This window comes from Oryzias latipes, chromosome 4 (assembly GCF_002234675.1).
Source record: "Oryzias latipes chromosome 4, ASM223467v1".
NCBI lineage: Eukaryota > Metazoa > Chordata > Actinopteri > Beloniformes > Adrianichthyidae > Oryzias > Oryzias latipes.
Window position 1 is genome coordinate 3859735 of NC_019862.2, and position 25213 is coordinate 3884947.

General features: G+C 42.1%; 3 protein-coding genes across 6 annotated transcripts; 2 read left to right on the forward strand and 1 right to left on the reverse strand.

The window, feature by feature from the left end:
• Positions 1-15: 15 nt before the first annotated feature.
• itpa (inosine triphosphatase) lies at positions 16-1837 on the forward strand. Its single transcript, XM_023954017.1, has 8 exons — positions 16-140; positions 305-362; positions 444-508; positions 598-671; positions 1145-1176; positions 1257-1369; positions 1444-1520; positions 1660-1837. The coding sequence occupies exons 1-8, from the start codon at positions 78-80 to the stop codon at positions 1790-1792; spliced, it is 615 nt and encodes a 204-aa protein (XP_023809785.1). The 5' UTR covers positions 16-77; the 3' UTR covers positions 1793-1837.
• Positions 1838-2464: 627 nt separating this feature from the next.
• Positions 2465-12563, reverse strand: rangrf (RAN guanine nucleotide release factor). Its single transcript, XM_020701773.2, has 2 exons — positions 12452-12563; positions 2465-4799 (listed from the first exon to the last, which is right to left on the reverse strand). Exon 2 carries the CDS (start codon positions 4600-4602, stop codon positions 4036-4038), a length of 567 nt encoding a protein of 188 aa, XP_020557432.1. The 5' UTR covers positions 4603-4799; positions 12452-12563; the 3' UTR covers positions 2465-4035.
• On the forward strand, positions 6748-22241 carry vamp4 (vesicle associated membrane protein 4). Of its 4 annotated transcripts, XM_023954008.1 has the most exons (9): positions 6748-12004; positions 12538-12648; positions 14733-14834; positions 17777-17823; positions 17993-18043; positions 19660-19760; positions 21118-21197; positions 21282-21333; positions 21404-22241. In XM_023954008.1, exons 2-9 carry the CDS (start codon positions 12646-12648, stop codon positions 21427-21429), a joined length of 462 nt encoding a protein of 153 aa, XP_023809776.1. In that variant the 5' UTR covers positions 6748-12004; positions 12538-12645; the 3' UTR covers positions 21430-22241. The 4 variants fall into 4 exon arrangements, 3 of the variants coding, with proteins under 3 accessions (XP_023809776.1, XP_023809777.1, XP_023809778.1); XM_023954009.1 differs by lacking the exon at positions 12538-12648; XM_023954010.1 differs by lacking the exons at positions 6748-12004; positions 12538-12648 and adding an exon at positions 12225-12500.
• The last annotated feature ends 2972 nt before the right edge of the window (positions 22242-25213 follow it).

Below are 25213 nucleotides of genomic sequence, written 5' to 3' on the forward strand. Positions count from 1 at the left end.
CTCGGATTTGATTGGCCCTTGCTGAGGCGGCGGACTGCCTCGGTGCGCCGTTTATTTTCCTCCGGCTGTGAACCATCATGGCGGTGCCCTGTGGAAGGCATGTGGTGTTCGTCACTGGAAACGCAAAGAAACTGGAAGAAGTAGGACCTTTAATCTCTGTGACACTTTGTAGAATTACTGTGTTTTAGCAGCTTTAGTCTGATTCCATATGCTGCCGCTTCACCGTCGTATGTTTACATCATCATCATGGCTTTAGTTTAATGTAAAAGGCTCCTCCTAATTGATTTTTGCTCACATCCATCAGGTCATTCAGATTCTCGGGGACAAGTTTCCTTCCAAATTGGTGTCTAAAAAGATCGACTGTAAGGAGGAAAAAAAAGACAAATATTCAAACGAATATTCGGAGTGAATTTTGATGTCTGCTGACCTCTTTTCCCTCTCAGTGCCTGAATACCAAGGAGAGCCGGACGACATATCCATTCAGAAGTGTAAAGAAGCTGCTCGGCAGGTATAGCAGTTTGTTTGTCCGTCTGTGTGGTAAGGAAAGAGACATAAGAAAACCTTTGTTTGTTTGTTTGTTTGTTTTATGTCCAAAAGATCGACGGCCCAGTGATTGTGGAGGATACCTGCCTTTGTTTCAGAGCTCTCGGCGGACTACCCGGTCCTTACATGTATGTATTCCAGCCTGTGGGACCAATTAATAAATCTCATCAAAACTCAAATTTATATACATTTTACTTTAACACGGAAAAACAACTTATTTGGTTTCATTAATTATGATGATGAACCTTAGTTTCACTTTTATTTAATACATCTCCTGACTTTACTAACCAAGAATTACATTCATAAAACTTTACCTTCACAAAACCAATTTTTGGGATTTATCAGCGCAAATTAAATTTTACTTGAATTCAATTTCCCCCAGTACAAACAAAAACACAATTGAAACGTGTCATATTGGTCAGCTTAATAATTTAATTTAAGTTTATTTTTGTGTATGTATCCCTTCTGGCGTTGACTTTGAACAATGGATGTACAGTTGAATTTTTTTTGTTTTTTACTGGGTGTCACTTCTGTTCTGAATAAAAATAGAAAGACAGTAAGTAATTATTGAAGCCCATTGTTCCTTGTTGTGTTTTTACAGCAAATGGTTTCTGGACAAACTGCAGCCAGACGGTAATTCTTACAGAAGTTTGGATTTTTAAACGACGAAAAGGGAAGCTACCAAACCAAACCGCTTGTGCTGCATTTGTTAGGTTTGTACAGACTCCTCGCAGGGTTTGAAGATAAATCGGCGTGGGCTCTCTGCACCTTTGCCTTCTGTGCTGGCAAAGATCAACCTGTGCATCTTTTCAGAGGGCGGACTGAGGTAAGAGTCCAGCTGGCGTCCCCCGGCGGTGCACGAGGGCCGTTTTGATCCGCTGTTCTGATTTGGTCTTTCAGGGTAAAATTGTGGCGCCGAGGGGGCCCCCCGATTTCGGTTGGGACCCTTGTTTCCAGCCAGATGGATATGACCAAACGTAAGCGGTCAGAGCCGGATAGTTTCCCTTGACGGCATCGGAGACCAGTCTATGAGTTTGAAAATTCCAAAACCTGTGATTAGCTGATCCTTTTGACTGCTGGAGCTTCATCCTTTCCTCCATCATTCTTTGACTGCAGGTATGCTGAGATGCCCAAAGCTGTGAAGAATTCCATCTCGCACAGGTACCGCGCGCTGGTCGCCATGTCGGAGCACTTTTCACAGACAAACAACTCTTCGCCAGAAAACAAGAAGAAGAAGCAGGAGGACTAAACTGTTTAATCTGTTGCAAAATAAAAGCAGAATCAATTTACTCTAGCAGCTTTCATTCCATTGTTGCCAGTGTCCATCAACACATCTGCAGACAAACATCCTCGGTTCTTCATTTTTTTCTGAAAAAACAATTTGTTAACTCGTTTGTTGGTTTTCTTCCTCAAAAAGTCTCTTTTTGTGCAAAATCTTTTTTGAGGAGGACGGACTTGAACTTTTTAAACTTGGTGTGATGGTCCACTGCACCATGTAGGGGTTTGTGAGAAGGCCCTGGTTCGAATCCCAACTGGGTCCTTTCTGTGTGGAGCTTGTGTGTCTTCTTGGTGCACGGACTGGTCTCCTCCAGCCACCATCCAAAAACACAGTTTGTAGGTTAATTGGAGACTAAATTGTTCTTTAGGTGTAAATGTGAGTGCATGAGGTTATTTATTAGCGGGGCCCTAGGATGGACAGGAGAACAATCTAGAGTGACGGGATAGGTATCGTATCACCAGACTCTTACTAAGACACACCTCTAATTCAAAGTCCACACTAAAACCGGGCTCGGGAGAATCAGTCAAACATTTGAGGTGGGGGCCAGCAGGCACCACTTGCTTTCACTGAGGTATTGTCAGATAAATGCATCTAGACATTAAAGAAAAATACAATAAGAAACAACAAACCACAACAAGAATCAAAGCAAGTGTGACGGAAGATGTCCACCACCCTTCTCCTCTCAAAGGACTGCTTCTCCCAGTGCTGCTTTATTAAGAACACAAGTAGGAGGTGACAATTTCCAAACAAAGAGAAAAGTTCATCTGGGGGTGTCGTATAATGAACCATTTGGGTGGATTCTCAGTTCAAACAGCATTCTTTATCAGCTTAGGACAGCGTGTCATAAAACCCCCTCATCCTAGCTGGGGATGAGAAGCAGATGAACAAACACACAGTTGTTTCTAAAAAGGTCAAGTACGATTATTCTGACCAATAAAATGACTGAGTAACAGCTGCTTCTTTCTCTATAGCAACCCTGGTCCTCTGAAAACACTGTCCTACATGTCTTCAATCCAACCTGCCTTCAATGACGATGTATAAGCAGGACAACATGGAAAACACGAAGGACAGTGTTCCAGATGACCAGGGTTAAGAAACGCTGCTCTACAGGATCTTAGTGAAACTATTAGTGGAACAGACTGGGACAATATTTTTAGGAACATTAACTCATCCTCAGTGTGCAAAACATTGTCCACTACAATTTAAGGTTGGGCATCCCTCCCACCTCTGTAAAGCCAGATTGACTCCAATGTATCCACAAACTGATCCACTGTGCAGCAGCTGCAAGTCATCAGAAGCCACATGAATTCACACTTTTTGGTTCTGTCCTAAACTACAGTGCTTTGGGGGAGATATCTGTGAGGCACTTAGCTGCATCTTAGGAGTCAAATGAACCGTAAACCCACTTGGATTGTTGTTTTGAATAAACGGCGTGGCGCCAACATTGCCTGCAGGATCACCTTCTCAACCTTCTTAGCCAGACGCCTTATTCTTCTTAAGTGGAAGGATGGTGCCCCCCCCCCCCCCTATGGTGCTTTTTGCTGTTTTGTGAGATAATTCTGATAAATATTTCAATCCTATTATAATTAAACATAATTTAATTGGTAGAATTAGACCAGAATACTGGAAGTGTCATTTTCATTGGATCATTGCACTAAAGTTATTTTTTATGTTTATGGACAGCTGAAAAAAAACATACAATGTATTGCTGTATTTTAACAAAATGTATCACTGAAATTACTTTGAGTAATTACTTTTAGGATGCGTTAATGGGGTTACTATTACTCTTTGGGCAATGTAACTATAACTTATTCCCTCTTTTCAAGTTAAATTCCAGACACTGAAACGGAAAGCAACAGTCTGAAATGGTCAAGAAAAGGAAAGGTGTGCAGGAGGGTCTACCACCACTTTGCTGCCATCGCCATGGCAACCAGCTCAAGTGACAGTTCAGTCTCAGGCGCCATCTCTGCCCAGGACCGTAAAAACAGAGCAGGGACACTAAGTTAGTGTCACTGTCATGTTTCTGAACACAGCACAGATTCAGCTGCAGTCACGCACTTAGTTTCTACGGGTCTGTTTTTGAAAGGACTCTCAGCATCACACATCAGTATTCAACAAGCCTTCCAGCATCAGCTGAAATTCATTCTCTGACAACAGGTTCAGCTTTTATTGTCACGCAAAATCCATCAGATTGTCCAAAAGCCCAGCAGATTCTAGCCAAACAGGCCGGGGTCGTTCAGAGTGACGGTCTGCAGGAGGCGCTGGAAGTCCTGCAGCGTCCACGGCTCTCGGTGCGCCTCCGCCAAGGCTGCGCTGCTGCTGCCGGGGCTGATGCTCTGAGGGTCGTTGAAGGTTATCAGGACGTCCGTGGAGAACTGCGGCAGACGGAACACGCCCAGGTGTACGGTCACCGCGTTCCGGGTCTCCTCGTTGAACTTGGCGACGCGCTGCGCGCCCGTTGCCTTCCACGCGGAGCTGCACTCCACCAGAGACAGCTCCGCTCTGGGCAGCTCCAGCACGCCGGTCACCTCGGAAGCGCCCACAGCCCCGTTGCTGCCTGCGATGTCCTCCAGGTGGAACCTGGCAGCGTCCGGATCGGCCACGTCGGCCTGGTACTCCACCAGCTCCACGATCAGGCTCTGGTCCGTGTGAGCATGCGCGAACACCTCCTGGTTGTCCGGAATGTCTCTAAAGACGCTGACATCCGTGGCGTTTGAGGGGAAGACAGCGGACATGGACCCCCCGAAGAGAGGACGAGTACCGCCGCCTGCGGTCTGCATGGATGCAGGAAAAGGAAGGATAGGACCGTACAAACACGCAAACGAGTCGAACGCCCGCTCCTAGGCACTTTCTACTTCTTCTTTCTTTCACAGAAGACTGGAGACGCACTCTGCTGCCCCCTACAGGTCAGGAAGGGAGTAACATATCTTGCCCGTTTGTTTAATGGTGGGGCTCTCGCAGGTCAGAAGACTTTGCCCTAAAGGGGAAATCACCAACAAATCAACACAAAAACATATTAAAGATCATAACAACAACAAATATAGAAAACAGATAACAAAAAAACAACAATCGATTTTAGAAACCACAACAAATCCTGAAACCAAAGCTTATTTAAAACATTTTTTTTTTTTTAGAAAATTCTACCCTGCGACAGACTGGCGACCTGTCCAGGACATCCCATGCCTTCACACACAAGTGGCCGGGATAGTGACCCCGAGAGGGAAAAACGGCAAAGGAAAAGAATGAATGAAAAAAAAAGTTTTAGAAAACAACATAAAATGTTGAAAAATGAAACAAAAGAAGAAAGGTTGGTAATTTAGATCATCACTGATCAGATGATGACGTTTGTCCAGTGGTGGGTCGTCAAGGCCTTCTCTGAAGGCCTAAAAATATCTGAATCGTGTTAATTATTCACGTGTTATTTTCAATGCTTTTTACTTTCTGTAGTTGCAAAAAAAGAGATTTGTTTACGATTTTGTTTATTCAGTTTATTTAGAGGCATTTATCATGGCTACAGGAATTATCAATACGCAACGCAAAGCTCGTTTCTGCATCGTAAAATAGTTTATGCGGTGTTGAGTGATTCAGACGTAGCACTACTGAAAGCCCAGGGCCCTGTTCCAGAAAGCAGGTTATGTGAGCTACCACAGTAAGTTTGAGGCTAAGGAAGTTGATAACCTCAGCTTTCAGTTCCAAAAACAGAGGTATGTTTCAGGGTATGTCAAGTTGCCATGGCAACTCATGCTCTGAACATAACCTGGTCTGGAGCAGGTTTAGTTGAAGGTTAGTTTGTTTTCAGAGAGGTGAAGCAGCATGGCGTGTCCATTTGAAGATGATTTAGTGGATGAAGAAGCTCAGATAATACTTTTTCCACAGTGAAATGGTGATAAGACCACATATGGATGTTGGAAAGATAAACTTTTTTACTTTGATCTAACTTAATTATGTGCTTCAGTTAAGAGAAATCATTTTTAAGTCAGCTTAAAAATAACACGTAGTTATCAGTTATTTTACTTTCATTCAAATTAATTCAATTAAGTAGGTGTAACTTTGGTGCTGCTGTTAGATCGGCACCGCAAGGGATTGTGGGATACCATTCACTTTGCCTGTCTGGACGGATTTGGGTTCAAGTGTGGTTTTTTGACAAAATGTGTTTAGTTGTTTAGCTGTTTTAATGTGTTTTACCAAGTTATTTTACCCTGTTATGTTTAATTCTTTCAGCACCATGAGGGAGAGGGAGGAAGAGGATCACGAGTTTATTTAGAACCTTTACTGCCCAGTGGAGGAATATTTAAGTCAGAGAACAGACTTCATAATGTGGTTCCATTTTGTTTCATTCATTTTATTGTTATAAAAATGAGAAAATCTGCAGCCTCTTAGACATAGGAGAGTTCAAGAATTGCAATAAATTAAGATTGAAAAACATTTAATTAAACTGGAGTAATATGATATTTAGTTAGATAAATATGTAAATTTGAGTTGTAAAAAGAAATATTGAGTTGGATAGACGTAAGAAATTAGGTTGAATAAAGTAATAAGTAATTCATTTAAGTTGGATAAGTTATATATATATATGCGTCACAAGAATAATAGAAATAAGATCAGAAACTATTGCTTTTACTTTGTCCGTTATTTTTCTGCAAGCAGAAACTCTTTTTTTTCCTTTTTTCTTTTGATGATGCAGCCGTGTTACTTTTTTGATGGGTTTATAATCTTCATACGCCGTCATTAATCTCAGACTCCGTCTCACTGAATTGTAGCGCTCTCTTTTTTTCACCACGCGTTTCCATGGTGACTCCGGAAATCGGTGATCCATTGAGAATGTCTTTATGTACTTGCTGTGCACGTGCATTAACCCAGGGTTACCAAGTCGAGCGTAATTACGCTAACTCATATCCGGTCTTTTGGAACCAACATACCCAGAGTAAGCAAGTTCAGGCGGATTTCAGCCAGAGTTCAGGATTAAAGTCAGGGTAGTTTTAATATGCTCCCTGGAATACCCCCCTGGTTATCCATGTCTGGGCGTCCTATTTTTATTTGGTGCACAGGTCGAGACGCCAAGATGGCAGCACGCACTCTGTCTGTCTGTTAGCGTCCTGTGAATGAATGAGTTTATTTTTATTTTTTCTTAACGACTTTTAAGCTATTTTAGATTATAATTTATAGTTGTTTCTGGCCTTTCTGAGAATGGTATTTTGTTTATCAATTACCGTGCTTGTTTTTAGAAAGGCTAGCTCCGAAACTCTGTGAGTCAAAGCCTACTCGATTCATTAAGACCCAAAACCAGGGTTGGTTCACTGATATTCGAAGGAACGCTCCATTTTTTATTTTTATTTTTTTTATTTTTATTTTTTATTTTTTCGACGATCATGAACTGTATGCGGTCATCATGAAGATTATCACCGGGTGATCGTCGCTGGATTCCTGGCGTGACTAACCTTGACGGGCCTTATACTTCATCAATTAAGGGAAGTCCCAATTTACCTTCTATCGAAGCTGGCGCACTATTGTATATATTTTTGCCAAAGTTGAGATGCTGATGCCGTCCTGCCTTCCTAGCACCTGTGTGATATGCCCTATCCGAAGCAGATCCAGGAGCGCTTGGCTGGTTGATGAGCTTGCTATCTTTGTGTGAAGGAAAGTGCTTGATTCAACCCTCGGATCGTGTGATCTATACCCATTTAAAGTTGAACTAAGCTTGGGCAGTAATTTCGCTCTTTTTGCCCGCAGCTTTCAAGCTCCGTGTTCCTTGCTGTTTGTGTGGCACGTCACGGGAGGACGTCTGACAAAAAACAAAACAAAACAAAAAAAAAAAAAAAAAAAAAAAAAACGGCTCTCGGTGTATCCCGAACTGGATTCTGGCAGATATCTGGACTGAAGGCTGCCATGGCCAAAGTTTTAAATACCTTCCTTCAAAGCCCCCGGCAAATAATATCAAGGGCTGAAATATTCTTCCTGCTAACATTGGCCTTATATTCCATCGGAGACTTTGGCATTGCCGTAGCTCTTCGGGAGTCAGATGACTCCCGTCCAGTGAATCCAGTGTGTTGTGTATTTCATGCTGGAACAAAAACTTTTATTCATGAATGTCATAATGCATACGCATCTGTGTGTCTCTCAGACAATCCAAATGAACTGCTGCACCTCAGCTGTGTAATGGTTCTTCAGAAGAATTTTACTATAAACTCTACTATAGCATTCTTAAAAACGTTCCCATCTCTAGGACCTTCAAATGCAGTATGTAAGAAACCACAACTTCAAAGACGCCTCATCTTCTTATTGTTGTTAATCTCCGGGAATATTCCACCAAACCCTGGACCAGATAGTCCTACTTTTAGTACTCCTGAAGACTTCAAATCTCGTAATGGTCTTGGATTCATTCATCTCAATGTAAGGAGTTTATTGCCTAAAATGGATATGATACGCATTTGGGCAATTTCAACTGAAGCAGATGTAATTGTTGTTTCTGAAACATGGTTAAACAAATCAATAACTGACTTTGACATACATATCAATGGTTATAATGTTTTTAGGGCTGATCGTCCCAAAAGGGGGGGAGGTATAGCCATCTATATCAAAACTAAACTTAATGCAAAAGTTCTTCTGCAAACATCAATGGCAAAGAAATTTGAACTTTTAGCTCTTGATCTGGAGATCTCTAATTCTCTGCATATTACCCTAGTTGGTTGCTATAGAGCGCCCTCTGCTGATGGCTCTGCTCTTCCCTCTTTAATGGAACTGCTGTCTTCCTTAAAATACAATGAAGTTGTAATAATTGGAGATTTAAACTGGAACTGGTTGCAAGCTGTTTCTGATGATTTTAAATCTTACTGTGATTCCCTGAACCTCTTTCAATTAGTAAATGATCCTACTCGACCTAACCCCAAATTTCCGGAGAAATCCTCGCTAATTGATTTGATTCTTACAAATTCTCCTTCAAAGTATTCAACTGCTGCTGTATTTGCAAATGATATAAGTGATCACTGTATCATTGCTACATCGAGAAACACAAAAATGCCCAAAACCAAACCACACATTATCATAAAACGCAATGTCAAGCAATTTTGTGAACAATCCTTTTGTCAAGAACTATATGAATTTGACTGGCACACGATGATGGAAATTGATAATGTTGAAAGGGCCTGGAGTTATTTCCATAATGAATTTACAAAAATCCTTGATAGACATGCTCCTATCAGGCACTATAAAGTGAAAGGTCGTAATAATCCGTGGTTTAGCTCAGATTTGGCTAACCAACTACATGAAAGGAATGTAGCATGGGCAAAAGCTAGACATTCTGATAATGCATCTGACTGGCTGGCATTCAGAAAACTACGCAATGCTTGCACTACTGCAATTCGAAATGTGAAATCTGACCATTTTTTGAAAAATACTACAGAAAATTTAAATAATCCCTCAAAGTTTTGGAAGATAGTTAAGTCCCTAAATGAAAATAATTCAGGTATTGAGCTCCCTTCAAGTATAATGAAAAACACTTGTAATATAACAGACAAGACAGAGATGCTTTTATGTTTTAATGAGCATTTTGTTTCCTCTGGATCATTATTTAATTCTATAAAACATTCAGCTGAGTACTCCCTCCCTGTGAATCACGAAGATTTAATACATAATTTCTCATTTTCCCTCTTCACAACTTCAGAAGTCTCAGAAGCCCTTAAACTCCTTGATCCTACTAAATCTGCTGGTCCTGATGATCTGGAACCATATTTTATAAAAGCGGCAGCAGACTCTATCGCACTTCCACTGACCTATTTATTTAATTTGTCTTTGTCCACAAACACCATTCCGCATGCTTGGAAGTCCGCTTATGTGTTACCTCTACTTAAAGGTGGTGACCCAACAAATTTGAATAACTATAGACCAATTTCCAAGTTACCCATTTTGGCAAAAGTTTTGGAAGGTCTTATAAGCGTACAATTAAAAGAATTTCTCATTTCAAATAATATTTTAAGCCCATCACAATCAGGTTTTAGAAAGCAACACAGCACAACAACCGCAGCTCTTAAAGTTTTAAATGACATATCTGAATCTCTGGATGACAAACGCCACTGTGCCGCCCTTTTCATCGACCTCTCTAAAGCCTTTGATACTGTGGACCATGCTGTGCTTAAAAATAAACTGCGCAGTATTGGGCTGTCAGAGCATTCTGTTGGGTGGTTTGCAAACTACCTGTCTGACAGGACACAGTGTGTAAAGGTTCAGAACCAAAAATCAAAATTTTTAAAAGTATCCGCAGGGGTTCCACAAGGCTCGATTCTTGGGCCACTGCTTTTTACAATCTATATAAACGACCTTGATAAAGGTATCATCGATAACCTGCACTTATATGCTGATGATACCATCTTGTACACTTCAGCACTTTCAGTTGAGCTTGCCATATCAAAGCTCCAATCAGCTTTTAATCAACTGCAGAACACTTTTTATCATTTAAAACTGGTTTTAAACTCAAATAAGACTAAATACATGCTATTCTCTAAAAGCAAAGCCAAACTCAAAAACCTGCTCCCAATTACTACAAAAGAAGGGCATTTAATTGAACTGGTCACAGAATACAAATACCTTGGTATTTTAATTGATGATTGTCTAACTTTTAAACCACATATTCAGAAACTGGCTCATAGGCTGAAACTAAAATTACGCTTTTATTTCAGAATCAAATCATGTTTATCATTCGAAGCCCGTAAGAAACTTGTCACTGCTACTTTTATGTCTGTCCTTGATTTTGGTGATGTGGTTTATATGAATGCTTCTGCTGATGCTTTGCATGCTTTGGATACTGTTTTTCATGGTGCACTGCGTTTTATAACAAACATGAGGTCACTAACCCATCACTGTCTTCTGTATGCTCGGGTAGGTTGGCCCTCCTTATCCCAGCGCAGACTGAAACATTGGTACCTTTTAATTTATAAATGCATTCTTGGGTTGGTACCGTCTTATCTCCAGCAGCTCATAGAACTGAAGAGCAGCAGCAGCTACAGCCTGCGCTCTCAGGACACGGTCCTGCTCTCTGTGCCCAGAGTGCGCACAGAGATGGGAAAAAAGGCTTTTAGATTTGCTGCGGCACAGTTTTGGAATGAACTCCAGAAAGATTTTAAATTGAAAGAATTGATCTCCCTGGGCTCTTTTAAAAAACTTTTAAATGAACGTGAGACAAAGCTTTCAAATTGTAAATGCTTTATTTAAAACTGTCTTTTATGATTGAGTGTGAGTGTATATAAGTGTTGTGTGTTATTGTTGTGCTGCTGCCTCTTGGCCAGGACGCTCTTGAAAAAGAGATTTTTAATCTCAATGAGTTTTTATCCTGGTTAAATAAAGGTGAAATAAAAATAAATAAAAATGTCTGTTGACTCAGAAATCACATTTGGTCCTGTTTACAATGGGGGTGAAGATGAAAGTGACACGCTGATCTACGAAGACTTTCTTTTCCCCCCAAGCTCGACTACCTCACAAGATAAAACAAGAGTCAGCATACATCATAGCAACACCTTGCATGATTTGATTGCTGCTTTCTCTGATGCTGAAATTTTAAACACAGAAGTGATTGTGAAACGCAGACTTCCAGACAACACAGAGGAAGTAGGAAATGGATCTGGAAGACTGAGAGATGTTCTGAGCTGCTTCTGGCATGATTTCTACAAATGTTTGCACGTTCAACACGATTTTACTGCTGAAACATGGAAAGCAGTAGCCAGATTTCTTTTGGAAGGTTTTCTTTCTTTTTTTTTTTTGGTTACCTGGATTGTCAGCAAGCATCTCCCAAACTTCCCTTCATTGAACAAGTGCTTTTTTATCGTGTGAACACAGACCTTAAAGCTCATATTGTGCCGTTTGTGAGCAACCAAAGACTTGAAGTTTTGATGTTACCAATGAGTGACATCTTTGCAGTTGACTGTGACGATCTTATGAAAATTCTGGACAGCTTTGGTAGAAATAGACTAATCACAGCTGAGACTCTTCCCACAATACTTAATGACATAGCACACACAGAGCTAGTCCAAAAAACACCTCTCTCACACCAAAGGCACTGTTCTGAATGTGTGTATGTGACTCTCGGTAAAGTGCGTGGGAATTTTGCATTAGGACACGCCCACATACATTATGGACACGCCCCTCTAGCCTGTCTCTGTGAAGAACTTCCGGCGCCGCAGCTCTGAACAACAGGTAGCTTTCTCTTTAGCATCCTTAGCTAGCATAGATTAGCTGAGCTATGTTTAAAATTGACTTTTGCCTTTGAATGAACGATTTGGTGACGTTCACACGGTTACGGTAGCTTCGGTTCACGGGCAGTACCGGACAGTGGCTCACGTTTGAGTGGTGACCGGAATCTGTGCAGTTTCCGGGTAAATTAGCAAAAAAGCTCCATCGGCTAAGTTGTCACTGCGTCAGTCAGTCAGTCACTGGTCATAAGCCTCGCAGGTGTAGTTGTGCTTCAGCCTAGTTCCTTGTCATTTCTAACGGATAGCCATTTATTCATATGAAAATCTGTAAATAAAAACTGTTAACTTAAACGAATAATTAAAAAAAATCACTGCAGTTTCTTAGATCTCTTCGAGTCAAACAAATGTATTTGGTAGTTTCGGAACATGATCTTCAGCAAAGGAGTCCTACTTGGACAAAGGTGTGATGTTTGCCAAAGCTTTCCCTTTAGTTGTAACAGGTTAGTCTTGGTTCTGCTTTTCTCCTCGCCGCCTCAGAGCTGTCCGATGCTTCTGCTGTCCTCTTCCGCCCAGAGGCCCTTTCTCCAGTCGCAGTGCCAGAAAAGGACACAGCCATAGCTACACTGTCCGACTGTATCAGATTCAATGGTATCCGTTGTCTTGTTTGTGAGATAAGTGAGGTCTGTGGATGATTGTGTGTGTGTGTGTGTGTGTGTGTGTGTGTGTGTGTGGATCACAGCACCTCCCAGCATCCCTTTAGTGATTTCCTGCTTGTTGTGTTTACACCATTGACTGTACACAGAGAACTGGACCGGGTAACTCCGCCCCCTGGCGTTCCAAACAGTCGTTACTCATTCTATTGGTCAGAATAAACATTATTGATCTGATATCTTTTTTTAAAACATCTGTTTTTCCCCCCCACAATATTTTTTGCCGTGGTGCAAGATATCCAAGTTATAAACTGACCAATCAGATGCCTCAGTAAAAGTAGGTGGTCTTGTGTGTCCAAAGCTTCAAGTGTTTGATTGACAGGATCCCCCGAACCCAATTTCGAGGGGTGTGGTCTTCTAACACACTCACTAATAATTGGTGAGAGTGGTTGCCATAGAAATGTAGACTCAGGCTGTGTCCGAATTCTCGCCCTAACTACTAACTAAACTATATAGTGTTGTATGGAGTTCCAAACTGTTCATAATTAAATAAATAAATATGACCTTGTGCAATCACACAATATACCAATAAATATTTCAGTTCCTGAAAAAAGACAATTAGAATAATATTCAACATAATAAAAAATAAATATTTTAAAATGCTGTTTTAAAATAATGAACAGGTTTTTTAAAGCAAAATGAAACATATTTAATAATATAATGGCTAATTTAAAATACGTGTGCAGGTTTTTCACAATTTCATGACCTTTTTATATATTTATGAGAGATTCATTGGTTGATTGTGTGATTGCACAAGGTCATATTTATTTAATAACAACATTTTGGGGCTCCATAGTGTTGAACTATAATGATAATATAATAATTCGGACACTACGCTCACTACTCTTTCTCTTTTTTAAACGGTGGATATGATGTCATCGATTTTTACAAAGTTAAAATTTAGCATTTTGTGAGGATTATTTATGAGTCCACTGTCTTTTGAAGATAAAAACTCTGATGGTTTATTTAAAAAAATACATTCAGATACTTTTTGGGTAAAAATTGTACCGGCGCAATGCATTGTGGTCTATATTCACAGATCTAGTGAGCATCCATGCACACTGGTTTTTCGCAGAGACTTCTGAGAAATTTCTAGGGCGCTGGATTTTGGAATAGTGGATTCAGACATCCATCCATTCAGAGATCCTAGAAAGTGGCAAACGCACTTTATAGTGATCAGAGAAGGAATTCGGACACAACCTTAGACTCACTTGGACAGATGACTGCTTACTGACGACCTCTGGTTTCAACATGACAACAGCCGTATCAAAAAATAATGGCGACTGAATTGACTCTATTTCAATGGAACGGGAAACAAGTCGTTGTCCATGAATGACGTCACACTTGCTCAGTCCAGTTCTCTTTTACCAGAGTTTTTCAACCTTTGAGCCATGGCACACTAGTGGGCTGCCGGTGGAGCTACAATTGAACATAAACATGTTAGTCTTTGTTCGTGTAAACTTTATCAAGCATGTGATCGTTTAATTGTTCAAAAATTACAGTTGCTTTTGCACAAACATTCAAGAAAAATAAATCCCTGTTTAGACGGAATATACTGTTTTTATTTATTTTATTTTTTGTGAGGTTACATAAAATTGCATATTAATAAACTGTAGGAAAAAACAACTACCAGGGCAAGTTTTCAACTAATTTAGTTGAAAATTGTTTTAATTTTTATTACAGCTTTCGGGAAAAACAGGTGAACGTTCCAGCTTTGCCACACGAGATCGTGGAGGGACTGTTGATCAATACCGACTGTGGAGTTTCTCCTTTTTTTAGCATTTTTGAATGCTGGTGTGCTGCAGGATGTTTGTCAAGGAAAAAGTGTACCTTGGCTCAATAAAGGTTGAAAAACAATGTCTTATACAATCAATGGTTTATACTAAATGACATGTAGAACTCCAGTACACACTCACCCTAACCCTCTGGAAGAATGACAGGTTTTCTGGTATTTTGACCTGTGACAAAGAGATAACTGCGGACTGTTCCTGTCATGAACTGACTGTTTGTTCTGGCCTGTAGAGGGAGCCAGAGTGGGAGGAGCAGCCTGAAGACAACATGCCCCCCAAGTTTAAACGGCATCTCAATGATGAGGAGGTCACAGGATCTGTCCGCAGTGAAAGGGTGAGATGGAACCGATGATACCGATTTAAGGTTTGGTTGTTCTTAAGCTGAACGAATGGAGATGATGGTTCCCTCCTTAAAATGATTTGATCAAATGATTGGAAATACGTTTCAGTAATATGTTTCAAGGTGTTAAAGTAAAGTAATGAAGAAGGATACCCTTCTTGTTCCAATACTAACCTATGGTCATGAGCTCTGGATCATGACCGAAAGAACGAGGTCCCGAATACAAGCGGCTGAAATTAGCTTCCTCCGTAGGGTGGCTGGGCGCTCCCTTAGAGATAGGGTGAGAAGCTCGTTCACCCGTGGAGAGCTCAGAGTAGAACCGCTGCTCCTCCACATTCAGAGGGACCAGTTGAGGTGTCTCGGGGATCTAGTCCGGATGCCTCCTGTATGCCTGTCCCACTGGGCGGAGGACCCAGGACAAGCTGGAGAGACTACGTCTCTTGGCTGGTCTGGGAATGCCTCGTGGTCCCCCCAGAGGAGCTGGAGGAAGTGGCCAGGGCGAAGGAAGGTTGGACATCTTTACTTAGACTGCTGCCCCAGCGACCCGGTCCTGGATGAGCGGAAGAAAATGGATGGATGGATGAATGGATAATTCTTGTTGAACAAAATAAGGCTGGGTTGGTCAAATCAATCAATCGATATGAATTGATCCAAGCTTAATAAATCAGTAATCGATCCATAAAAGTACAGATTGATCTTTTATGCCTTACCTTTTCCTGGAACCTAACGCATAACAACAGTAAAGGCAAACTCTGCTAGCTTAATGCTACCGTATAATGGAATTTCCCATAGGATGGCTAATGCTAACGCTCGGTCGATCTAAACAAACATTGCTAACTAAATGAACAGCTTTATATACTCACAGGCATGAATTTTCCAAACTCTTTTAAGTAAACTTTTTTTTCAACGTAACCATTTGTGGTCTAAAGCAGCGGTATTTGCTCATTCTTCTGAAATGAAGTGTAACGCTATAGCCAAAGCTCCACCTAGTGGTCAAACTCAAACGCAGGTTTCTGAACAATCTGCACATTTTGTTGGAGCTTCTCCGTTTGAGAAACCTACGGAGCCAGTGATCCTACATCGGTAAAAAAATACTTACTCGATCCCACGAAATAGAAATTCGTTCCTTCAAAATAATGGGGACCTTTTTACACACCCCATATTATGTGTGTGTGTCAAAGGAGTGGGCATTGCCGTCAAGGAAGCCATAGCGGGGACAAACGTGGTGAAAAACCCGCTGGCGTGGGTCCTGCTGTTCAGCTTGGTCGGCTCTGTGAGCACACAGATCAACTACCTGACCGCGACACCGCGATTATTACAGCTTCGTCACCGCGCTGATCAAAAATCCCACACCGTCACAGCTCTAATATAAATAAAATATATTTTGCCATTGCATCATTGATGTTTCCATTGACTTCGGCGAGGTGATCGCTACGCCGGGCGGCCCCTGGACCGCCGGTTGTACGGCAGACGGAGGAAGCTCAGAGCGGCTGTCTGCAGAGCTTTTTAAAACATCTAAATACGATCTCTAAACATCCTCTGTGTCTTCCATGCATTGTCAGGAGACACACACAGACAGAAATGTGACGGTATCTGCTGTAAATCCAAGTATCCGTCTTTATGAATGACTCATGGCGTGAGTTGGTTTATTCACATATTTATGGAAACAGTGTAGTTCCAAATTAAACTTGGCAAATCTAACAAAGTAGATGAGAAGATTTGTTTCATTTTCCACAAAATCGGGGCCAGAAAAGAGACTCCCCGACAAATAACTACTTCTGGTTTAGGATTTTCTTTGTTTTAAACACTTCTTCATTCAAACGTTTTAACGTCAGATCACGGGCTCCGTAAAAAACCAGGTAGCACTGTATGGTCTTAACAATCTGGTTGGTTATTATTTCAATAATACATTTGACAGTCTGTGAACTTTATCAGAGTGATATGAATAACTACAAAACATATATAGAGTATTTTTGTGTTTCTATACAAGTATGTCTAAATGTGTAAACAGCGTCAATTCAAATTGAATTGAATCTAAAGTCATGATTCAAATGGATCCAGGCTCTGGTGATTCGATTCTGGACATCTTTGGTGAGACCCAGCCCCAGGAACAAATCCTCCTTCCTTCCTATCACAGCCCACCGTCCTACAGCCCTCGTCTGTCTTCAAAGACGCTCACACAGAGGGAAAGCGTTAGGCGTTGGCTGAGAAAGTGTTTCATTTTCACCAGGCCTCCTGCCATCCCTGCAGCGGTTTGACAGATGACATGTTTACAAGGAAAAAGTCGGTTTATTGGAACCGCGGTTCTTCATTTTGCTTCTCTTTGTAGTAGCAGGTGTTGTTTTGTCTAAAAGATGATTCTAATGACAGAAACTACTGAAAAGTCAAACATTTAAAGGCTTTTTTTTCACTAATGGATTTTGTGCTGCTGCATTTGGCCCAATCAGAACGAGCCGTTCCTTTCTCCTCCTTAGAGAAGTGAATCCAGCTTTCTGCACTTATTCTCTTATATACCATTTGGTTCAGTTTGCACGCAGTCTTACTTAAAGTTGTCAGTGATGCATTTAAGCTTTCAATGCAGTGATTTTTCTAGTTCCAGATGTTTAGAAGTGTCAGAGAAGACCATTAGAAGCAGGGCGTTTATTATTATTCACTCATTGGTGCTTAAACCTACTGGACCTTCTGTGAAGTCAGAGGTCATTTGCAGCTCAGGGCTTGTTGGACAGCAGGACAGTCAATTTGCATCCTAATCTGCAACATTAAATGTAAAATGATGTGGGGTTTTTTTTATTTGTGAACTAATGACATGCAGTGAACAGGCTGGTGTGAAGAACCAGTTTGATCTTATTGATCTGCAGAAGATCTTTCATGTGTTTTGTATGTGATTGTTTCTTTGGATCTTCTTGCTCCCTGACTGCTTGTCTGCACTGTTACAGAGGAACCTCCTGGAGGAAGACTCTGACGAGGAGGAAGACTTTTTTCTGTGAGTTCTTTTGATAAGAAACATTTTCTCCACCAAGTATACTGTCAGAAAATAGAAAGACGGGGTAGTTTAAAAGCCAGTGTTCTCTGCAAATAATTCCTTTGGCTGACATTATGACACTCACAAGTCTATGACTTTACACCTGGAACTCATTTCCACTGTTTTGCAGGAGGGGGCCCTCAGGACCCAGATTTGGAGCTCCGAACAACAAAATCAAGCAGTAAGTACAAACACATTTCTCACTGTAGCTACAGCATCTCCCTGCCATCTCTGTGTTATGTAACTCATGTGTTTACCAAAGGCTGCTGGATGACTTGGTGTGAGAGCGGCTGCAGAATGTTGTGTAACCTTTGCTGGACTTCTCCTCGGCTTTGTTTAAGTCTGCCAGAGAGCAGAAAAGCCCTTTTCAGCTCTGTAGACTTGTTTGTCCATGTTGGCTTTAAGGGCACTGGCAGTCTGAGGGATGTGATGCATTCATCACAGAGTAGAGGAATGCCACCTGCACAAGTGGATGTAGTGTCTGGCTCTGTCTGCTCGTCCTCCTTTGAAGTGGTCACACATTTCTGGCAGCTTAAAGTGTTTGCAGGTCCTCTGTCCTTTAATGTCTTTTGCTTTTGTCCTGATGTTTTCGCCGCCACATCTGTTCAGTCAAGCTGGGAATATCCCTGGTTTGTTAGAGGAGTCATTATCTTGGGTCATTTTAATGGTCCGGTTGAGTTCTCAGTTCTGATTGGCTGCTGGGTGTGCATTTAAAAAGTGATAACGCACAGTGGTAATGAATGCCTAAAAAAGAAGTTCCGGTCACATAGCTTAGTCGTTCTGTATCACTGCACTGGCTTCTTTAAAACGAACTTTAGCTTCATCATCTGGACAAAAACAAGCGGTAAGAGGAGAACTTTCTCTCTGAACTGATGCTTTGTTCGGAAATATCAGCATATCTATATCACCGAATCTAGACTGCAGCGGTGTTGTTAACAAATAGGTCTCCTTTTGTGAGAAAAGTGTTTCAAATTAGAATAAAAAAAAAGATTTAAGGACTAAAACCTGCTTACTATTTATTTCTTTTGCAAGTGACCGTGGTATAAGCGGGTTAATGGCCTTCGAAGTGTGCGTTATCACTTTTAAACGCACTTCGCGGAAGCAACCGTCCGATGTGTCGCGTCAGGTGGTTCTGATTCTGATAAAGCATACTTTGTCGGCCATTAACCCTTACTCATCATCATTTTAAGAACATTTTGAGATGTTGACTTTGTTTAAAGTGATGGTGTGTGTCAGGGATCATCTAGAACAGTGTTTTTCAACCGGTGTGTGCCGTTGGAGATGGTCAGGTGTACCGTGGGGAATTACCCATTCACTGATCTAAAAAAATATATTTAAATAAATAAATCACTATTTAGAAAGAATATATTTGTTTTTCTTGTGAGGTTACATAAAATTGCATGTTAATAAACTGAAGGGAAAAACAACTGAAAACTAACTTAACTTTTATTCTAACTTTCAGAAAAAACAGCTGCAGCTTCCAGCTTTTTCTGCCACAATAATCATAAAAATACATGTGAGATCATGGAGGAACTGTCCATCAATACAGACTGTAGAGTTTCTACTTTTTTAATTTTTGGATGCTGGTGTTTCGCGAGATTTCTGTCAAGGATAAAGTGTGCCGTGGCTCAAAAAAAGGTTGAAAAACACTGATCTAGAGGAGCAGACTTTGTGAAGGAAGCGAAGGCTGCTGATCAAACTGTCACGCTGAAGCTGAAAAGCTCCTTTTTCCCCTTCACCTGCCTGCTGCGTGAGGTTAGAGTCGGGGAATGTTTCACTGAATACATGCTTCTTCAGTGTGCAGTCGCAGGTTGATGAGGTGATCGACGTGATGCAGGAGAACATCTCCAAGGTGATCGAGAGGGGGGAGCGTCTCGATGACCTGCAGGACAAGTCAGGTGAGTCGAGCACACGCCCCTCTGACAGAACAGATTCGTGGGAAACGGACCACAAAACTCACCGTTCCGATCGTGTCAGAGTTCCAGTTCCAAAGTATTTGAAGTTCTCCCACCTAGAAATCATGGAGGGGTCTGACATTTTCATCCTAGGTGCATGTCCACTGTGACAGACGTCTAAAAGAGTTTTGGAAATCACATTGTGTGATGTTTAAGATCATTTATTTGGATGCTAATGCTGCTAAAAAGTATCTGAACACCTGAGAAAGTCCATGTTATAGTTTAGCTTGGATCGGTTCAGATCATTTAATCAATTTTATCCACCCATCCCTAGACAGTTGTGACTGGCTGGTAGTTGGAAGCATTCATTCATTCTTCTAAACCCGTTTTTGTCCCTTTATGGGGTCACACGGCTGCTGGAGCCTATCCTGGCCACTAGTGGACAGAGATAGGGACATCCTGGACAGGTCGCCAGTCTGTCGCAGGGCCACACAGCTGGGGTCATCTGACTTAAAAAAAAAGGCCGATCCAGGCTGTTTATCACCTTGCAGGAAACGCAGATTGTCTTATAGCCAGGTTGAACAGAGGGTGAAAAAGTAGAAAAGGAGTACTAGCATGAGTTTTCTGAAGGGTCAAGTTGTTAACATCTGAGGCATGGGACACTTTGAATGTTCTCCAAGTATTGTTGAAGTCCATTTCTGATATTTCAGAGAAGGAGAATTGTTCAGATGTGGTTGATTCTGATCCAGTGACGGCACTAAACAGGAGCTGCAGGTCCCGTGTTCAGATTGAGGGCATTTTTGGGCTGCTGTCAAGCTCCTGGATCCTCAGAATCTGAACTGCAGAAACTGTTGTGGCTCCTGGGTCGAAAAATGTGCTACAGCGGAAAAGAGGGCAGCAGAGAGAGGTTAAAGTTTGGCCCCAGCCGCTTGTGTACGTAAATCAAAGCATCTTCACTTGGGGCCGGACGTCCTCAAAGGTTAAGTGCTCCTCCATGTGTGCTGGGAGGAGCTTTGGCCGAGACTCGGTGCCTCGGTTGGTCTGGTGCTCTGAGCTTCTCGTCATGAGTCTGAGTGTCGGCTCCCGCACACGTGGTCTGCAGGAAGAGGGAAACAACATGCACATCTGGAGCTGGTTGGGCTGCTCTGTTTACGTGAGCCCACATGTGTGTGGCCGATGGTGCGTCTTTCTGTCCTCGACGTCTCAGTCCACCACAGCCGACTTTGCCTAAACTGTTGTTAGGAACAAATGGAGCCGAGGCGCAGAGGGGCCTGTTTTTTTCCCCTCTTCCAGAGAGTTTGTGTTGACATTAACGCTGTTTGTTTCTTCCTCACGGCCCGCTCCGGTGTCGCCGCGGCAGAGAGTCTGTCAGACAACGCCTCCGCCTTCAGCAGCCGAGCCAAGCAGCTGCACAGGAGGATGTGGTGGAGAGACATGAAGGTGGGGCAGCGCAACACTCTGAGGGGGGGGCAGGTCAGGGTCCAGCGTTGTGGGGAGTGTGTTGACGTGTCCTTTCCTCCACAGATGAAGATCATCGTGGCGTTGGTTGTTATTGCTCTGCTGCTGGTTATCATCAGTGAGTATTGGAGAAGCGTCTGAACGTCTGGAATGGGGAGGATTGCTGACTCATTCCAGTGTTTCTGTAGTTCCAGTAATCATCAGATATCATTAGCAGCTGATGAGGAGGATGAGGGACAGCCTGTCTCCCTCTCTTCTTCCATCGGAAACCCATCCACCTGCACACAGGCTCCAGCTGTCGCCCCCCCCCCACATCCCAGGGTCCATGGTCCGGTCCTCCAGTATTGTTTAGACTGTTGTATTCCTACTTAAACTGGAAGGACGCTCCACTGCTGCTTGGACGTCCCCCTGCTCACAGAGAGAAGGGGCAGAAGAAGGGAGAACGGCATCCCGTGGATCCGTCCTCCATTCCATGACCCGTTTGGCTTTGGCAGCACATGTGGAGGGAGATCAGCAGTGTTTGTGGCAGGAGAGACCCTGCTGCAGCTGGTTCTGGTTGATGAACCTCTGATGTTGACCCACCATTCCCCCTTTTTTTGACCAAAAGCACATGTTCTCCAACCTTGCAAGAGGTGAAGAAACCTTCATCTGTGCTTTCATCCCACTTTACTGAACCTTTGAGTTCTGGTTCCTCGTCAGCAAACGTCGTCTTCTCCTCTTTCCTGGTGGTTCTGTTTCAGTTTTACTCTGGAGGGGATTGGTTCACCGCTTTTTCCGACATCCTGGAGCTCTGGGTTTTGCTCTTCGAGATGCTCTGCTCGTCCACGGGTGGCGTTCATCTCCTCCTGTGGGACATTTGAGGCCATGGATGTAATGGTGGAAATGTGACTGTAATAACTTGGCATTGTAACTTCATTCTGTTTGTCTAATTTATTTTAGCTGTCAATAGTTATCTGTACTGATTATATACAACATTGAAAGACTGTGATCTTTTTTTGCTCTGAAGTAAAGTGGTTTTAAGGAGCACTTTTGGACTCTGTTCTTGAGTTAATAATGCGAGGAGAGTAAAACTGCTGCACCAGCCCCTCACCTCTGAGCACACCTGGAATCTCCATTTGCTGTCTGAGCCAGTCCAGGTCCGTGCTTTCAGCGGCTCATTACTAGACATTTGAAGTGGTTTGCAGCTTTACTGGCATGGCGGAGTCCCAACATGGTACTAAAGCTGGAGGGCCTGGAACCCCTGAAGGCTTATTGCTCTAACAGACCTGCGGCTCTTGTTTCAGCCACGCCCACGTGGCTTTGTCCATTGGGAGACCAGGCTGACCTGGAAGGTTTGTTGAACACCACATGACCTGACACACACCTTGGTGACTGCTTTGTTCTACTTCTGAAGAAGAGGTCGTTTCACGCCCAGCTTTCCTATTGAAGAGTTGAATTAGCAACATCATGAGATGTTTCTGAAGGTCTCGGGCGTGTCTTATAACCCTTGTGCTATCCTATGGGGTCCAGATGACCCCCCCCCCCCCCCCCTTACATTGATGTGTTCTCCCTACCATGACAAAGGTGGAAAGATTTCATGTAATCCATGGACACCAGTGAAGATCACAAATCATTGAAGAAAAAAGGTTCAGAGCACTGTCTAGTGGGTCTAGATGACCCAACACCTAATGTTAAAGTGCCTAGGACAGCACAAGGGTTAAAGGGCCTACACCAAAAATCCATTTGGGGGCTTTTGAGTGTATTTTAATGTTCATTCCTCACAAAAAAACAACAACCCCAAAGTGGTATTTTGATCCATTCACCCATTCCTGAGTATTCCTCTAAAAACCTGCTCTCTGAGCAACAGCCCCTCCCAGGGCATGAAAACGAGTGGGTCCTCACATTGTGACATCACAAAGTGAGGAACCTGCAGCCCCGCCCCCAGGCTAAAACACACACCCGCTTTCTCAGTGGAGCTAGCGGTGATCGGCTAAACTCTTTCATTTTACATGCACAGTATGCACATTTATCTTTACAAAAGTTTGGATGTTTGTTTCTGTGGGAGAAACGAAGACACACACCAGGTTGACGTCATGAAATGGGCGGCACCCACAAGGAGAGAAAGGCGGAGCCTCAGAGAGAGAGTTGTCTTACTTCCAGGTTGGAAAATGAGCTGTAAAAACAATTAATGTTGCATACAAAAGTCTTTCCTTAGTGTTCCAAAGGTTACATATTATCGTATGGAAATAATTTACTCTGAAAGACTTAAGAAAAGCATGACATAGGCTCTTTAAATAGCTTGATCTTGGCTTCACATAATCCCTTCTGCACAGACACGCCCACTCTTGCAGCACAGATTGATGCTTTGTCTACAGTCGGATGACCTCTGCATCCAGGCAAAGAAACAGGAGATTGGACAACACGCAGGAAGCTATTTTTTGGAACTTTGCTGACAAAAAGGAAGACTTTTGCTGAAAAAAAATGTGTTCTCCCAAAATATTTAAATGCATCTCGGGGTGATTGGTTGAGCTACAGTTAATTGCAAAAAAGCCTGTCCAGAAGGAGAAGAAGCCGCTGCATTGACGATGAAATGTTCTCCAAGGATGTGAAGCCTTTTAGTTTGTTTTTATCTGCTCATCTTCTCACGAAGGCAAAAGTCAGTCCAGAATGAAATACATAACTCTACAGTCTCTTACTGTTTACCTGGTTTTGCTCTAGATTTGCTGGATTTGGACCAATCATGTCTCTCAGAACAAAACCAGCTGTTCAGGCTGATTTCTGGCATCAAAACAGAACTAAAAGACCCAGTCTGATCATCTTTTAACCCTTGTGCTATCCTATGGGGTCCAGATGACCCCACCCTTACATTGACGTGTTCTCCCTACCATGACAAAGGTGGATAAAGGTGGAAAGATTTCATGTAATCCATGGACACCAGTGAAGATCACAAATCATTGAAGAAAAAAGGTCTAGTGGGTCTAGATGACCCAACTCCCAATGTTAGAGTGCCTAGGATAGCACAAGGGTTGAGGTCTTTACGAAGCATTCCCAGCTGCAGTTTAATTATGATTATGCTGTTCATAGGCAACCCCTCTTCCCATCACCCATGGCTGAGTGGTGTCTGTTTAATCCAGGGCTCTGCAACGTTCCACACTTAAAGAGCCATTTGGGTCGATTTGTCACTGACTGGAACCCGGTAGGAGCCACAAATTCTCTTTTCACCCTTTAGAGAAATAAAACACTGATTTGCATTTATCATTTTTACTGTTATGATAAATGTAAACAAACTATTGGCACAAATAAAACATCAAGAGAAAATAGGAAATAGTTTATAACTTAACAGAGGTTCAGAGTTCTTTTCAAAACTAAAGTGTCACATTGGATCATCTTGATGCAGCAGATGCAGTGGAAGGTGATAATTATGATAATAATATTAATGCATTTTACTTCTGTGGTGACTTTATGGGCACCCAAGATGGCCTTACAAGTAAAGTGGTGTAATGTCAGCAATGATTAAAAAACAAACTTTTATTTAACTGTTTGTGGTGCATCTTAACAGGAAATGCGTACAGCTTCCTGACAAAAATTAAATCAGAGTGACCCTCACAGCCTTTGTAATCATAGTTAAAATCCTTCAGTTTGTTCAAAAATAGAACATCTGCCTCATAACATGTTAGTATGAAATGTGGTTCACTTTCTGACCTTGCATTAGGGTGGAGTTCAGCCCATCCAGCATGTTTTCTACTTAACAACTACAAACTCTTTTTAAACGGCATTTTCCCATCCTGATGCACAATGAGTTGAATCAAGAAATACAGAGCTGAATGTCCTCCATCATCAGAAAAATGCCATTTAGTTATTCAATAGCAGGATGCATTTTATTTTGACATTCAGACCTGAAAAAGTAACATTTTCACTACATCAATGTCTAGTGGCTTTTAGTGTCCAGTTTTACTGACTGGATTTAAAAAGGCATTTTCATTTGTTTACTGACAGAAGCTGCAGAACATGACCTGACT

Excerpts from the sequence above, each read along its gene's own strand:
- itpa (XM_023954017.1), top strand. The coding sequence starts at position 78 with ATGGCGGTGCCCTGTGGAAGGCATGTGGTGTTCGTCACTGGAAACGCA. Across the intron at positions 672-1,144 it reads GGACTACCCGGTCCTTACAT|CAAATGGTTTCTGGACAAAC; the intron begins GTATGTATTCCA and ends GTGTTTTTACAG. Across the intron at positions 1,521-1,659 it reads CCAGATGGATATGACCAAAC|GTATGCTGAGATGCCCAAAG; the intron begins GTAAGCGGTCAG and ends CTTTGACTGCAG.
- rangrf (XM_020701773.2), bottom strand. The coding sequence starts at position 4,602 with ATGCAGACCGCAGGCGGCGGTACTCGTCCTCTCTTCGGGGGGTCCATG.
- vamp4 (XM_023954008.1), top strand. Across the intron at positions 21,198-21,281 it reads TGTGGTGGAGAGACATGAAG|ATGAAGATCATCGTGGCGTT; the intron begins GTGGGGCAGCGC and ends TTTCCTCCACAG. Across the intron at positions 21,334-21,403 it reads TCTGCTGCTGGTTATCATCA|TTCCAGTAATCATCAGATAT; the intron begins GTGAGTATTGGA and ends GTGTTTCTGTAG.